The following is a 16995-nucleotide window of genomic DNA, read 5'->3' on the forward strand; positions in this document are numbered from 1 at the left end:
TCTTCGGCTCTCTGGGCTCTGTGGCCCTCAGGATGGAGCTGAACTTCTCTGAGGCCAGAAACAGTGGCAGCAGAACTTTCCCTGCAGAGTTATGGTGAGGCTTGGACAGAATATTGGTGAAGCCCTGAACTATGCTTGGCACATAGAGACTGTGCAACAAATGATGGCTGCTGCAGCTACTGTTGCCATGATTACTGTTGTAATTGTTAACTATTTAAGTTAGAAAAGATAATGATCCTACCTCTAGAATTCCCACAGCACTTGGTTAGCACCACAGTTTTGGCACTTACTCCAGATTGCCAGAAAAGAATGTATTTTGCTCCTCTATTATACTCTTTGCTCTTTTGCAATAAGTAGCCATCCAGCCTATCATTCCCCAAATATTTATTGAGTGCCTACCTTATGTGAGACACTCTGCCAGGCCTTTTGTAGACATATACCCTATCCTCATGCTATATACGCTCTTCTCCTTCTACCTTCCAGAGCACTTTATATGTAGTAGATACTAAACAAAGAATAGAAGCAAGTCATTCATTTATTCAACTGGTGTTCATTGAGAACATATATGCCAGACACTGTTCTAGATACTGAAGTATGGCACAGAGTGAAACAGACAAAAAACAACAACAACAAACTGCCCTCATCAAGGTCACATTCTGTTGAAGGAGAAAGATAACAAACATGTGGCATACTAGGTTGTGGGAAGTGTCATGGAGAAAACTGAAACAAGGAAGGCAGGCAGAAAGGGCTGCTGAGGATAGGGGAGGGAGCAGTGGTACCAAGCTGAATCTTGAGTAGGGATTTTAGAGAAGGATGATGGTAGAGCAAGCCATAGCAATACTGGAGGAGTTTCTTCCAAGCAGAGGGATGGCAGCTGCCTCTGAAGCAGGAGGGAGCATGCCTGACAAGTTCAAGGAACAGCATGGCAGGGTGTGGCTTGGAGGTGAGAGGATGGTGGGTTGGACCAGGGTGGTAGTGGCGGAAGTGGTGGGAAGCATGTGCTTCTGTGCGCATGCTCATTTGCATGTGCCATGGAAATGTGGAGAAAAGGGTGAGATCTGCAAGTAGATACACACAAAGGATAGGAAGGGAAACCCCACGCAGTGATGAGAGCTGAGTCAGAGTTGGAAAGCACACTGAAGTAAGTGGGCCCTGCATCAGCCCTCTCTTAGCCACAGTCACAACTTCTTAGGCAGGTTTTCATTTAATGAGCACAAGGTGGTGTGCAGACGTGCATCAGAATATGTCAGACCTTAGAGCCTAGTGTGAGAACAGTAACAATTGAAAACAGACACTTATCCTAGCTCTTCTTGCCTCCACCACTATTTAAAATAAATAAATTAGAGAACAGTAGGAAGAAAAGTCCCCAATAACACTTCAGTGTAATAAAGTAAAAAGGGCTTTTCAAGATGTATGTGGTAAAGAGAGATGATTTGGTTTCTCTTGTGACTCCTGGACATGATTGGAAATCATTGAATCCAAGCTTTTCTTGCAGTCAAGAAAAGTAAGGCCGAGCAAGGAGAAGGGATATGCTCAGGGGTACACAGCAATTTTATGGCAGGGCCAGGGCTAGAGTCCACATCTCCTGGGATTCCAGTACCTCTTTCCCTGCACCATGTGGTCTCTCTTTCCCTTTTGTTTTCTTTTTTTCTGTCTTTTTTTTTTTTTTTTTTTTTTTTTTTGGAGATGGAGTCTCACTCTGTCACCTAGGCTGGAATGCAGTGTCTCGGCTCACTGCAACCTCTGCCTCCTCAGATCGAGTGATTCTCCTGCTTCAGCCTCCCCAGTAGCTGGGACTACAGGTGTGTGCCACCAAGCCCAGCTAATTTTTGTATTTTTAGTAGAGACGGGGTTTCACCATGTTGGCCAGGCTGGTTTTCAAACTCCTGACCTCAGGTGATCTGACCCCCTTGGCCTCCCAAAGTACTGGGATTACAGGCATGAGCCCCTGTGCCTGGCCTTTTTTTTTTTTTTATGATACAGCCTTGCTCTGACTCCCAGGCTGGAGCACAGTTGTGCAATCATGGCTCACTGCAGCCTCAATCTCAAGCAATCCTCTCGCTTCAGCCTCCCGAGTAGCTGCAACTACAGGCACACGTCACTTGCCTTTCTAACTTCTTTCAACATTTGTGGCACATGACAGCTTTGTCATTTTCTCTAAGAATTACAAGAGAAAGTCTTTCTTTCTTGCCATAAATTGACATTTAAGAGTTAATGACTAACACTGGGGAAAAAGACTGGGAAATAGCTTTTGCAACCTACCACAACAAAGAAACCCAGCTTTCACTGCCTTTTTGTCATTTCACTGTCTTCTGTGCCTAGATCCCTTAGCTTGGACATCTCCTCATCCCACTCCTACCTTAAGAATAAATCTTTCTATCAAGAAGTAACAAAGTAGCTCAGAAATTATAAACATAGCAGAAACACTCTCAAACCCATTCACACCAGACAAGCACAGAGCAAGTGTGAGGATGAACTTGCTCCCTCAGACCAGACCAGAACATACCAGAAAATAGACGGTTTGCAGAAATGGTCCAACTCTCTCCTATAGCTGTAGGCACAGCCTGTGTGAGTCTCAAGAGCACTGCAGTTGTAATTGTTCCCAGATCTAGTCAGCAGCATTTCAGCATTTTGGTATGCTACAATTGCTGTTTCCCCAAATCATCTGTATGTGCTGACCATCAGTATGCACATCTGTTCTGGGAGCCACCCTGGAAAACTAGAGTTGCCAACAATAGCAACTGGTAAGGGGGTGGGGGGTGGGGCAGAAGACAGAGTTCCTTGATTGTGTGATAAGGTGTGTTCAGAGGAATAATGAAGAGATTCTTTCAAACATGCAGACTCATGGAGTCCTAAGGACATCTTCCCTCCATTTCATTTACTCACTCATGTTCTGTCCTGATAAATTGATGCGTTTGCCTGGGCAGATGTTCAAAGTGTGACTGGAGGAGGATAGAGGACCAGAGGGGCACACAGACCTTGCTCCTGTGCACAGGAAGCCACCCATGCTTTAGTGACTGTTCCTGGGCAAGCCTTCAGGTTCCTTAGGTAGCCAGATCTAACCCTGGGCCCTGGAGGAAAAATGACCCCCATGCTGTATACAGCCAGCAGGTGACTCCTTGTTGCGAATATTAAAGAATGTAATGAAAATGTGTGTCTAAACACTGGTACTCTCTGAAGTGGAAACTCTGAAGACTTCTTTTTATAAATCAGCATGCAGGTAAATAGTCAGCAATTAACAGCTCATCTCTGTAGCATGTCTTAAAGAATCCTAAAGAGAGAGAACACTACTTTTCCCAGCTTCCCAAATACTGCTCCTTGGGGGGCTGTAAGAATTGCACTTTGCTTATTGTGGTAACTGTATTCGGAGCAAACTGACATTGTGGTTTCCACAAAACACTTTGATGATAGACCAATATTGGACATCAAGTGTTTTCTAACTGCTGATAGCCGTTCCGGCAGCAGGTAGAGAAATCATCATAGCTCTGAGCTGTTTCTTTCTCTGAAACATCACAACACTTGTTATATGTATTCAAAGGAAGAGCTATATTTGTGGGTAGAATTAATGCCAGAGAAATATCCACCCAGCCCTCTCTGGTATTTGAAGACAAAAGCAGTGGTGTGCATGGAGCCCTCGGTGGTGGTCAAAGGCAGTGGAGACTTTGGTGTTTAATGTTAGAAAAGAAGAAGAGTGGGCCTCATTCTATAGCCTGGCACTGTAGCTCTGGGTGGCTTGGTCAGATGAGGCAGGTATGAGGTGGTAATAATCTCTGTATCCACTAGAGCCTCTGGAAAAAGCTATTGTGTTGACAAAAGCTATTGCACTGACAAAAGCTATAGATGTACTGTGAGAAGAGTCAGTGGGATGTGAGAACAAGCTCCACTCTGATGGGGCTTCACATATGTACACTATGCTAAACTTCACTCCAGCAAATGGCATTCTGATGAGATCCCAGCGTGATGGGGAAGGCCTAGAACCCCACTGTCACTCTTTCCTACCAGCCTAACAAGGCTTGTCTCTTTCCATTCCCCAGGAACACTCCATCCCCAGTGTCTCTCAACAACGTCTCCCCCATCAACGCAATGGGGAACTGTAACAATGGCCCAGTCACCATTCCCCAGCGCATTCACCACATGGCTGCCAGCCACGTCAACATCACTAGCAATGTGTTACGGGGCTATGAACACTGGGATATGGCTGACAAACTGACAAGAGAAAACAAAGGTATGCTCATCTGTTCTACCCATATAGCTCACAGACCATGATGGAATTAACTTCACTTTGAAGGACTTGAGTTGTAAAAAAGCCCTGGAATTTTGTCCTCCTTTAAAGCTTAAACTAATTTGAACTGTGATGTGTTTTGAATTTCACTCACTGACAAAGATCAACACAGAGAAACAGAGGCAAAGACAAAAATAATGGTTTACAAATTAATTATGATCCTGTTGGCTCCTGTTATTATTATTATTTTTTTTTGAGAGGTGAGGTTGAACTAAGGCCTTTAACCTTCAATATAATTATTAGCTCCAGTTGAGTACACGATAACGCAGCTTACATTTAGAAGCAAGGGCCAAAGTTCAGCTAGTACTTTTCACACACCGATGGCTGGGATGAAGAATCAGGGTGCTGTTCATGATGACGCTTGAACTTTGCTACAAAACAAATGCAGAGAGGACCCTGCTTTACCAGAGTGAATCCGTGGTCTTTGGTGACTCATGCTGACATCTGTGACCTTAGCTGTCATTGAGGATCACAACAAAACCTCACTACCCTAATGAAGGTGGGAAGTAAAATTAAACTGCACGTTTGTCCCAGCCATTCATTTGACTTGGCTGTTTCTGGCCCAGCAGTCACAGACTGCTCCACACCAGTCAAGGTGGGGACAAATGTGGGCTACCTATTACTACTGTATCACTGAGCATGTGGAGAAACCATCTCACTGGAATAGGAAGGATGCAGATTTTGCAACCCAGTCATTTAAGTTTGAATCCTACCTGGGTCATGCATTACCTGGGCAACCTAGGCAAGTTAATTAAATCTGTGAGCTACTTCCTAGCTTCTGTCTCTATAATGGACATAACGGTGATGATGGTGAAACTTCCCAGATGGATGATAGAGATGGGTTGAATTAAATAATAGGTGTAAAGCACCTAGTATAAAATTCTGAGTTCAAGGTAGAAATTCTACAAAGATTTATTATCTTTCCTTACTCCATAATATTATGTATCTATATAACTCAAAGATTTTGTGGCTCACAAAGCACATTCCATAATTTGAGACCTCACCCCTCAATGCAGCTATAAACTTACACTGACTCCTGGGAATATCTGCATGTGTTGGTTCCACAGGTTTGTGCAGCAATTTCTATATGCCAGGAACTGCACTATAGCTTTATCATTTGTTGTCTCATTTGCCCTTATTTCATACATGAGGAAACTGAGGCTCTATGAGATTAAGAAACTCACCCATGTTATCACAGCTCTTGCTTGTTAGAAGCAGGAATCTAGAAGTGTCTGATTCCAGAGTCTCATCTCTTAATCAATAGGCTACACTGTCCATCTAGAGAGCAAGATTAATGACAGGTCCTCAGAGACCTTTGGTGAGATCCAGAACCAGTTATCTGAGCAATTGATAATTTTTAAATTGTCTACTTTTCTACACCTCTGGAAATTCAGAGACAACTGGCCTATACAACCAGACTCATCTAGGGGTTCTAGAATTGCAAGTGAAGATAGACACATCTTAAGATTTGCCTAGCATGTCTGCCTCTGCTATTTCTCTCTTATTTTGTATTAATAACTGGAGGGCAGTTCAATATTTATGGATTTCCTTTATCATTGCATCCATTTTCAAAATCTGTTAAAGTATTTCCTTCTAAATTAACTTCAGAACTTTCCAGGAGCAATATGATGGCTGTGCTGATGTTAGGGTGAAATGGTGTTAATCTTGTCATTAGCACAGTGTGTCAAAGAGTTGCTAAATTCCCTGTGTCATTTTGAATGAAAACAACTCCATCACTCCACCAGCAGAGAGAAAATGTGTCCTGTTAATGCTGTCATTGGGGTTTTCAGCAGACTGGGGAGAGGACTAGTGTGAAATCTTCTGTTCAAAGCCTTGAGTTTCATACTTTGTCATTTCTGATCTACTTAGCTTTGGGGATTCTATTCACATCTACCTTGCCTACATAGAAAATAGAGAACTGAAGAGCTTCCCTTTTGGTTGCAGCTCTGCATCTTACTGGAGACAACCGTGTACTTGCACGATTTTTACCCAGTGGAGATGGGTGAAGTTGGTTCCCCCAGTGAAAGGTCTCCACTCCTGCCTCATACTGCCCACCATGCAGCTGCAGATGGCTTATTGTAGAAGGTTCTGGTGCTGAAATGAGCCAATGGCACTTATGCTGCCCTTTGGCCTTTGGTCTAGAAGCTTACCTGCCCAGCTGCTTATACTGCTCATTTGGAGCAGTTATTAAAATGGTGTCTAATTAAGAATGCCACAGAGAGCTTTGTACAGAATACCCAGGGAACATCCTGGCTCATATGAGGCTCACATTCATTCAACAATGACTAGGTCCTTAAATATTTTCCTTAATACTGTATTACATAGGAAAATATTTTAGATGCCAGAAATAATTTTCTTTTATCAGCAGAAAGTATTTTATTGCATAGTACAGGTTAAAAAGTATCATATAATCAAATGAGGTTGACACCTAGAGAAGGATCCCATATGTTATATATAACATGAAGAGTAAATGCATTGTTTGATGAAATTCCATCTGCTGAGCAATCAAGCACATGTAACCCATGCATGGAAATCACTTTCCAAGAAGGCAGGAGAGCATCCCACGTTAGGGCAGTCTCCAGTCCCATCCCCTCACCCCACCCCCTGACACGGATTCCTTGCTGCCAGCCAGCACATAGCTGAGGCTGCTTCCTTTGCCAGAGAGCTCTCTCATAACCAAGTGCCAGGCAAATGAATTCGTACATGAAAAGGGAACACCTAGCTAGTTTTTAGAGATCATATAGTTTTTCCCACATAGTACTTCTATCGCCTAAGGCAGACATTCCAAAACTCCAGTCACGCTAGTTAGTAGTGTAGCCTCAGGGCTGCCCCCTTCCCTAAGTGAACCAAGGGGAGATCAGCTGGGCATTCTTACCATTCATGTCCTAGGTCAGGGGCAGGAAAAGTTGTTAAGTGACAGATACTTGCAGGCCATGTTCCATCCCCAATGAAATTGGTAAGAAGACTTACAGAATCAAATTCCTCCTAGACGTTTATTTAGCTGTGGAGGCTGATGGCTACTATTAATGTCCAGATTCATGGGCCTTGTCTAGACCATGCCAAGAAAACTCAGTAAACTCGGTTCATTTAGACAAAAGGAAAAGAGGATATTTTCAATTCAGTAACACTGAATGACAAACAGCTTGACATTAGATAGACCATGGCTCCCTACAATTTTGTGTAGAAATACCCTTTTCTAAATATAAATATATAATCTATGAAAACATAAATATATTATGTACTGCAGAGTTTTTGGAGCTCACTAAAGATTAAAATAATAGGGCTTGATAAACTTGTGGAGTTTTGGTCTCCTAATAGGCACTCTATAAATATTTGTTGAATGAATGAATGGACAAATGAATCACATTCCCATTGTCCATGTGGTTGTGGTGTTGTGTGAAAGCAGCTTCTCAATGTGGTGCATATTTTCATGATATCATGTAAAGGCCTAACAGAACTGCTCTGCTTTTCAGAATTCTTTGGTGATCTGGACACGCTGATGGGGCCTCTGACCCAGCACAGCAGCATGACCAATCTTGTCCGCTACGTTCGCCAAGGACTGTGTTGGCTGCGCATTGATGCCCACTTGTTGTAGTGGGTGTTCTCAGATCTCTAGCATCACGACCCATCACTCTACCTCTACCAGCGCACTGATGGTCACTGGTGGAACTCCACTCATTGGGGAAAGTTCTCTTTGGTTATGTTTGTTTTTATGCTTCTTTTGTTATCTGTGAAAAACAGAAGTCATTGTAAGTTGACACTACAACTTAAGGGCAGTGTACGTTTTATTACTTAGTCATTTTTTTTTTTTTTTTTAGCATTTGATATGCATTTCTCAGATTCCACCATCTTTTTGTGGTTTATGGAATGACAGTCTCTACAATATTGTTTTAAGCCCACACTACCCAAAACAAAGAATGGGAAGCACTTGTGATAAAGACAGGCTCCTGAGAAATGCAACAAGTGGTCTTACATATACATGAGAACTTAGACACAAGGGACCATCCCCCAAACTATACTCTTATACCCAGAAAAGAACATATTTCAGAATCTATCGTTAAACTTTTGTGTGTCCCACAGATTCAATCTTCAGGTGAGAATTTTCATTGTCAAAACCCACTGGTTAGATGTTGTAGCAACATCATAAAATCAAGAGTATCAAGAAAATAAATGAGCATAGCAATGCTACTCTTAAAAAGATGCTATGCCACACAACCAGAGGACTTTCTTGTTAGCATCCCTTTCCTGATTCCCTATTTTGTTAATTTTAATGATAAGAAGAAAGGGTGACATTTATTTTGACAAGTTTTAGGCATCAGCTGGCATCAGTGTTTTTCAACTCTATTATTTGAAGTGTAAATCCTCACCTGGGGTTCTCTGTGTGCAAAGCTGTCCTTCTGAGGAACAGTTTGGTTGATGCATGCCTTAGTAGCCAAAATGCTACACTCTAGACTTACAAGTGGGAGTTAAGAGAGATCTGGAAAGTGTCCAACAAGGAATTCACACCTCTGCCTCCTTTGCAACAACAACATTTACACAGTTGGTAAGTGGGTCCATAACTGGCAGGATTTTTAAATTGTATTTTGCTCAAATCTATGGGAACAAAAGTCGTTATCACTACCTAGAAGTAATAATATACAGTTTTCTTCCTAGTGGCTTGAAAATCTGGACCTCCTCAATTATTATTCACATTTTCTCTCTTATAGGGTTTCTGTTTTCTACTTTCTTTTTTCTCTTATCTGTGTTTCCTTTTCCTTTGTTTGGCTCATTAACTTTTGACTGAATTACAATTACTCCTTTTATTAAAGTCCATATTATCATGAATCATTTCCATGAAAATTCCTAAGAAAACTCCAAACTCTCTAAATAGTAGCTAGCTTTTATTTTTTTTAAATGAGTCGTGGGGTTGTGCTTCACCTTGAGATGCTTTGAAAGAGCCCTAAACATTGGGAACCATTCACCTAATTTGGAGACATTTCTCACTGGTTGTGACTACCCCCTTATGATCCTTTACATTCATGTCCCTAAACATCACAATGTAAATATCATTTTTGATGTTCCAGCTCACCAGAAGATTCTTACACTTGGGGTAAACACTATCCATGCATTACTTACTGGTAATTACCTGCTGGTATATAATTCCATGTAGCCTTTAATATGCTGGGTTATCAAATTCTGTTCACTGAGTTATGACCAGATAAATAATAGATATGCACATGAAAGATGCAAACTTGTATGATTATTAAAACAAGCCATGCAGGTCCATGATAGAAACAGCAGGGGATGACTCTGCACTCTCATTGTCAAGGTTAGATATATCCCCAGTTGCAAAACAGCCAGACTTGAGCCGTGCTCTGGTCATCTTTGAATTTAAGGCCCTTTGTTGTATAAGGCTGTGGAAGTTGTACTCCAATGGCTGAAGCCATGTTGTTAATATGGTTGATGGGAGCATCCCAGCAGCTGAACCCAGCACTTTTTATGCTCCCACTGTGGTTGAGCTTTGTGATTACAGTCTCAGCAACAACACTTATGCATCCACACACACACAAATGAAACCTGAAAGAATCTTTTCTGAGCCTCTTAAAAGAGGAAAATGATAACATTAAAGACTCTGAACACCCAAGGTTGGTGTCACATATAAAAATTAAGCTGATGACTTTGCAGTGACTCAAGTTCTCTCTTTATCATGGTTTACCAGGTAGAGTGCCTGGCTATTACTATATAATGAAGTCCACTGGCTTGACTTGTAAGTTCAACCTAAACCACAATCCTAGACCATCATGGATTTAGGAGTAGATTCTTCTTGAAATCCCACATCCAGAAACTAGATATTAGAATGTTGAGGCAGTTTCCCAGAGAAACAAGCATATTGCCTCATGGATGAAAGACTTGTAGTTCTAGTTTCAGTGACTTGTTATATCTACTTACATACAACAGAGAGGCAAGAGGATTCCCTGTCATCTCTGGTGACTGAGTGTAAAACATGTGCCAAGTCTGCAGCACAGTGACCAAATCTGACAATCGAGCTCTGAATCACCACTTGATTATGTAGTAGACTCATTTATAAAGCAGCTTAGGAACTAATTAAACATGGAGGATGAATTACCTTCCTATCCCTTGAGATAAGACATCTTTCAGTTTCATGATTAAGGATTGTTGCTGATTTATAGTTACTCTATTCATCACAGTGTAAATGGTGATGCGTGTCGTAGGTGTGCAGCTATTTGAGGGACTAAGGGATGGAGATATTCTGTCAAATGAATCTCTTCAGTATACCAGTTTGTGGGAGGGATATGAGACATGTGGATGGCAGTGAGAGATTGTGCCTCTAGATCTTGAGGGAGGCTTGGTTAGACACACTTAAATAAGCATATGGAGGTTAGAATAGAGGGCAGAGTAAAAGGAAGCTCCATCTGAACAAGTACACCAAATGATCTCAGCCCTGCAACTTGACCCAGGTAGGGCCACCACTACGCCTTCACTTGTCACCGAAGCTCCAACCACAGAGAGTTTGACAAGTTTGTGTTATGATGTTGGCTTGGCTTTGTATTTTTAATTAACTTTGGATTTTTAGTGGTTTTGTCATATAACTGTCTGAGTTTGGTAGGTAGGATTACTTTGAAAAGGGTTTACTAGTGTGGTCCTCCGGGTAGAATTTAGCTGTAAGCATGTTGTTAGCCAGCCTGTAGACTGTTAATTACTTAATAATCTCATTGGGAAAATACTAGTAGTTTTATATTTGGATGACATAATTGGAAAAGCAGATTAGCTGCTACTACTTTTAAAAGACTTAAGGTCGGGATGCCTTTTTTTCCATGTAAGGAAATGAAAAGATCAAAATCTTCAGGCAATAAGCAAGTTGCAGAATTACAAACCATTGGCTAAAAATGTGTTTTGTTGAGTTTCCAAATGGATGAATTTTCATTTGGACATTACATCACTAAATTCATTAGATTTTGTCTGCATTGGAAAGATACTCTTCTAGCATATCTTTCCCAGAGATATCTAATTTGGATTCTGTTTCATGCAAATTTGCATCCCGGAGGTTGAAGCTGGAGTTTGAGGTTGGAAAATATTTTTGAAGGCGGAATCAGTTGAGTTGTGAGGGTGAAGCCTCACATACTTCTCAACAGACATGATAAAATTCACCTGCATGAGTTGGCAGGTGGGAGAACCAAACTGGATCACTGGGTAAGACTACTCAGTAAAGCAATGAACTGCTTGCTTAGAGAAGCATCACTATCCCCATTGAGAAAAATGTGTGGCAACATGATACAGCTACACAGTATCAAATGAATGGGTCAATTCAGCACCCCCAAATTTAATTCTGTGGGGAAAAATTATTGAGCCAGTTGTCAGTGTTCTGTTACACGACTGGCAGACTAAATTCTTCATCGTTGTTGTTATTGTTGTTGTTGTTTCTCATTTTCACTCGCACAGCCTTATTCTCATAATTAAAATCTAATTCATTTTCTCTTTAGTGTTAGTAGACTCCAACAACAGAAGTGGCATCTGTGTATTCATAATCAGCATTTACCCTGGCAGGAGACTAATCAGATAGGCCGGTCTCAGACATTAATCCTACCATCTGATATTTTTGGTGAAGGAAAAAGTATTAATTCTCTTTCCATCCTCCTCCTCAGAAATATAGAAGCCCTCTTTACCAAAATCATCACATTTTACTCTGTAATCTACCAGCTAAAAGAAAATTGCATTGTGGGGAGGGCGGAAAGAGGGTGGGGGTGGGGGTGGAAGGGGGGGAAGCCCCACAAAGCCAGATTGCAGTTCTTGCCCCTTTTTGCGTCTGACATGAGATGTTAAAGAATTATTCATAGTGCTCACATTGGGTTAGGGGACACTGAACTGCTTTTTAGATCCATGATCAGTCATCATTCTTCTAAGAGATTGGAGCTTTGCTGTTTCATTAACTGTGCAGTGTAGACTAATGGTGTTTAATAAAAATCATTCAAAATTTCAAACTCTTTTGCCAGTGACCTCAATTTTGTTGGCTCTTTGATTTATATCAGACTTTGAGGAGGGAAGGGGGGAAGTGAAGGAAGCCTACGTCCAGGCCCCTGACAGGATGCTGCAGTGGCAAGCTCAAGCTCGCCTGCCTGCCAGCAGTTGCTGGTGAGCAGCAGCATGCAGACCAGCTGTGGGAAGCCTCCTGAAGAATGCCCCAGCTGATGCTTTCAGCTGGGAATAGTTTGTTCCTATTGGGGAACTCATTGTTCTCCAGTCTCTGCAGCAGGAAGCCAGCTGTCATATTCGGAGGGAATTTCAGATGCTTTACCTTTTTGGTTTTGTCCTGCATCACTCATGTGGCTACGAAATAGAAGTGTCTCTGAGAATAGAGCCCAATGTGGTGACAATGGGTAGTCAAATGCACCCCAGATGCTCAAGCCCTCTTGTGGTTCTGCAGTGTTTATGAAATTGGGGGGAAGGAGACCCCGGACAGTAAGCAAAATTGGAGACACTCCAACGAGGCTAAGTTAATGCCATGTTGCCCAGATCAAGATCTAGCTTCTCATTTGGTCAGCCTAGCATGCAACCAATGGTGTGCTGGTAAAATGTTTAACGACCAGCTCACTGAGAATAGAAAGCACCTGGTTTGCATCATTTGCCAATTTCCATGGCATAAATACTACCACTTTAGATGATTTTAAGCTACCAACTGTGATGTCACTGAACACATGGTTGGAAAGAGATGCACACAGTTGGCTCTTGCAAGCCTGGGCAAAAATGCTTCAACACACTACTGGATGCAGCCAGTCAGAGGGTTCATATTTAATATATGTGTTCATGTGGACACACACAGACACACACACAAACTCACCCTTACACACACACTTCAATGACTAAAACAATTACATAGTTTTAAGATATGAATCAATGTGTGAATGTAGAAAGCTTATGATAAGGCCCTAGAGGTATGGGTTGCCCTGGAAGCCTAGGTTTTAAGCAGGAGAATAGCTGAGAAGAATGAAGCCCTCCTGAGCTGAAAGGAGAGATGGATCAATGGAGATGGTTTCATCATCTCCTTCCATATCTCACAGGTAAAATGGGCACTCAGAAAACCCTCATGATTGATTTTTTAAAAAGATAAGTGAATGGTTTTTATTTTATTATTATTATCATCATTACTTTGATTCACAAGTGCTATTTGTAACTTTTACATGTAATTAGGATAAAGTATTTACGGGAACTCTATGGAGAATAGCACAATCCAGAATTTACTGTGTTTTTCTTTTATGTGACATGGAAATTCAGTAATTCTCCCATCTTCACATTGTTGTTCATAAGATTTTTTACTTTAGTTATTAGGGAATCTAAGTTTTTGGTTAACATTTGCTTTTAGTTAAAAGTATCTACTTACTGTTTTAGCTCTGAATTCAAACCAGAATATCTCTGTATCAATTACATGACTAATATTCAGAAACAATAATCCAAACCAAAATAATTCTTTTTTCCACCCAGTATGAAGAAAACTAAGCTCAGTAACAAGAAGGCATAAACTAAAGTATATAATGAGGCTTTCATTAAATACACACACATACACACACACACACATACACTTTTTAAATTAGGCCTCCACACATAAATCACTTTGAAAGTAGAATAGAAAATCTCAAAGAATTCATTCTCCTGGTCCTGTGCATCTTCTGCAGTTAATAAGAGGTTTGTATCTGGAAAGATTGAAGAACTTATTCTAAAATCTTATTTTTCAAAAAAAACATTTCCATTTTCTGTCTGGGCCTGTATCCATGGTGGAATGTTAGCGCTGGAGGAGATCCATGTCTTACTCGCTCTTTCTGGCCCTTCTGTCTTTTGCTTCTGCAATTCTTTTTGTAGCTGGCACGATAGCAGGGACTGGGGGTCTATCCTTTCATAGTATTGCTACAATATTTGTCCTTACTGAAAAATGGTAACATCTGGGTCTGATTTAATTGGCATCACACTTACATAGGGACTCTGAGCACCCCCCTCACCACACGAGACAGTGGACCAGTTTTCACAGCTACAAAGAGCTAGAAATGTGTTTAACATCATCCAGGGCATCCCCTAAATTCAAAACCATCCTCACTAATCAATCATATTCACTCATAAATATTACAAATGAGATTGATTCCATCTCAAGACAATTTGTCAAATACTTAATTTTCTTCCTGGATGATTCTACTTACTGGATATTTTAGAAAGAGAAATGTCTGAGATAAAATCCCTCACATTTACTCAATATTACAAATTACTGTTTCTACTCCTATTCTGAGTAGTGCTTCTGAAGATTGTTTGCTGTAGTGTTGTCTTTGATAAAATGAATGTCAGTAGTGAGCCTTTTAGACATACCATGCTCAGAAATCCTCTTTGGGATCAGAAGATACCTAAAATTCTCCCCCTTTGCCCACTTGGTTAGATGAATGACATATTCTTTGGATCCTGCAAAGAAGAGATTGGTTTCTTTTCTTTTCTGGTGGTGGTAGTGGTTGTATCTGTGGCTGTGATGGTTGTTGTTACTTGTCTCTCTCTCTCTGGCTCTGGCTTTTGCTTTCCTGCTAGTGTTCTTTCTCTTTCCAAACAAATAGTTAAATTAAATGTGAGCTTCTGAATTGTACTTGTTCATGCTTTTAAAACATAACAGATTAATAAAAATAGATGTGTCCTGATTTAAAACATGCCCCCTGGAAAGGCATGCTGTATTATGAAATCGTGATAATATAACTGCATTATTACATGGCAGTATAAATATTAGTCTGTTGAATTCATTTGTCCAATTGTATAACTTTGTGGAGCAGTGTTTTGACCTTTGATACATAATTTTGGAGCAAGTGGAGTGGTTGCAGGCAGATGAGACAGTGTTAGATCAGGATTTTTCAATGAACTTTAGTTGGAGGCCTGGCAATTACAAACATCTTCAGATGTTTCTGTAACCATTATAAATACGAAAAAAACCTCTTCAAAAAATTTCCCATAGTACTTCAGTCAAGACTTTTTAGGTTCATCTTTTTTTTTTATTTCTCCTTTTCCTTTTCCATTATTTTCGATGGGTTTTGTTATCATTGACTGAAGAAATATTTTGATTGCAATGGTCTCTCTCTCTCTCTCCTCTATTCTTTCCTCCTTCCCTCTATCCATCACCCCTAATTAAAATATTGAAATCTGGAGTCTTTGATAAATCTGCATTAGACCAGGCTATATGCTAGGAATGAAATCTGGGCAAACATCGATGGGTTTTCAAAGAATGCTCCATGTTCATTGGGCCCTTTCACACCCTACAGTGATAAATGAAAAGGATAGAGGTAGTTTTTACAAAAGGGCACTTTGATAATATCCTCTGAGACCTAATGCAGTTTAACAAATGACTCCACCTATTTTTCCAGTAAGTAAATTGACTGAGACTTGCAAAATACCCCTGAGAGTTGTCAGGGGTGTCTTCTGCCTGGTCTATAGTGTGTGTGTTTGCTTTGTATCTAACAGGCACATTCACGTCTCGTGTACTCATATGAAGTATTTCCTAACATTCCCATTAGCCTGTATATAAGAATCAGAAAGATAATCCCAACATGTTGTAAATGAAGATGTGACTCTATAACCTTTCTCTTCTTCCTGGAAAAAAAAAGACATTTTCATGCATATTTTAAACAGAAATTTTGTATATTTAAGTGTCATAGAAAATATTTATTGAGTAACTGGGATACAAATGGGAATTTAATTGTCATCATATGCTTTGTGTGTGGGGATGCTTACCAACACCATGTCGCTGGACCATTGTGGCAAGCCATAACTGCACAAAGAGTACACATCGTCAGTGTGTGTGTGTGTGTGTGTGTGTGTGTGTGTGTGTGTCCCTGCATGTGCAACATGTCTAGCTTGCTGTCCTTCATGGGATTTTAGCTTTCCCTTCTTGAAAAACATTATTTTACAGTTCCAGGAGGCCCTGGTTACATTACTATATGAAGGCAGTGATTTGAAATGAAAATTCCTTTCCTCTTGGAAGCTTTGGTCATGATATCATTGTTCAATTAAATGGATTCCACCGGACTTTGTGATGAAAAAGGCTCTGTTAAAATCCAATTGAGTTTCCAAGAGGAAATTGTAGTAGGTCAAGATGCATGAGAGGGAAGATGGAGGCCACCTCAGCTGGAGAACATGAGCTGAGTTGAGCCCTCAGTGTTGAAGCTGACTTGCTCCAAGCTGCAGTCTAAAACCCTGGGGCCCGTGCCTGGCCTATGCTCCCTCCCAAGTAAGTAGAGGAGCAGAACCATCAGGAACAGACTGCCTGGCTCCTAAGAAGAAAACTTCCTGACGTCCTGTTCCCAAAGGAAGACCCTTTCCCCAAGGGCACCCCAGGTGGCTATTAAATTGTGATGATCATTCAGAAAGTGCCCCCTTGGCTTTATGAGAATCCAATTAGTCTTCTGAACCACCTTTTCTTGGGTGCAGATTTCCAACATTCATGCTCATTGCAGATCCACCAACTGTCACTGTTATTAACAAGCATGCTCGTCTTGTCAGAATTTCAGTAAGTTCCAATTTCCTGTACAGACCAGGGTAAACTGTTCTAACATCAATCAATTAATGAAATGTTATCTGGTTTTTAAAAGCTGGTTTCATGTGCTTTATGTGTATAAAACTATATCTGCCTGTGTGGCTTTGCATTTCAAATGTGTGGCGCACAAGCGTTTTGTTGGTGCTTTGTTCTCAGTACAGTAACT

The 16995-nt window shown here is 40.8% G+C and overlaps 1 protein-coding gene across 6 annotated transcripts in view; it reads left to right on the forward strand.

The window, feature by feature from the left end:
• AFF2 (ALF transcription elongation factor 2) overlaps positions 1–12261 on the forward strand; it is a 498044-nt gene extending 485783 nt beyond the window's left edge. For all 6 annotated transcript variants that reach the window (XM_009235348.4, XM_002832215.4, XM_002832217.4 and 3 more), the window contains 2 exons: positions 4035–4225; positions 7756–12261. In XM_009235348.4, coding sequence (XP_009233623.1) covers positions 4035–4225; positions 7756–7877 — 313 coding nt within the window. In that variant the 3' untranslated portion in view covers positions 7878–12261. The remainder of the gene's footprint in view (positions 1–4034; positions 4226–7755) is intronic.
• The last annotated feature ends 4734 nt before the right edge of the window (positions 12262–16995 follow it).

This window comes from Pongo abelii, chromosome X, assembly GCF_028885655.2.
Source record: "Pongo abelii isolate AG06213 chromosome X, NHGRI_mPonAbe1-v2.0_pri, whole genome shotgun sequence".
Classification (NCBI taxonomy): domain Eukaryota; kingdom Metazoa; phylum Chordata; class Mammalia; order Primates; family Hominidae; genus Pongo; species Pongo abelii.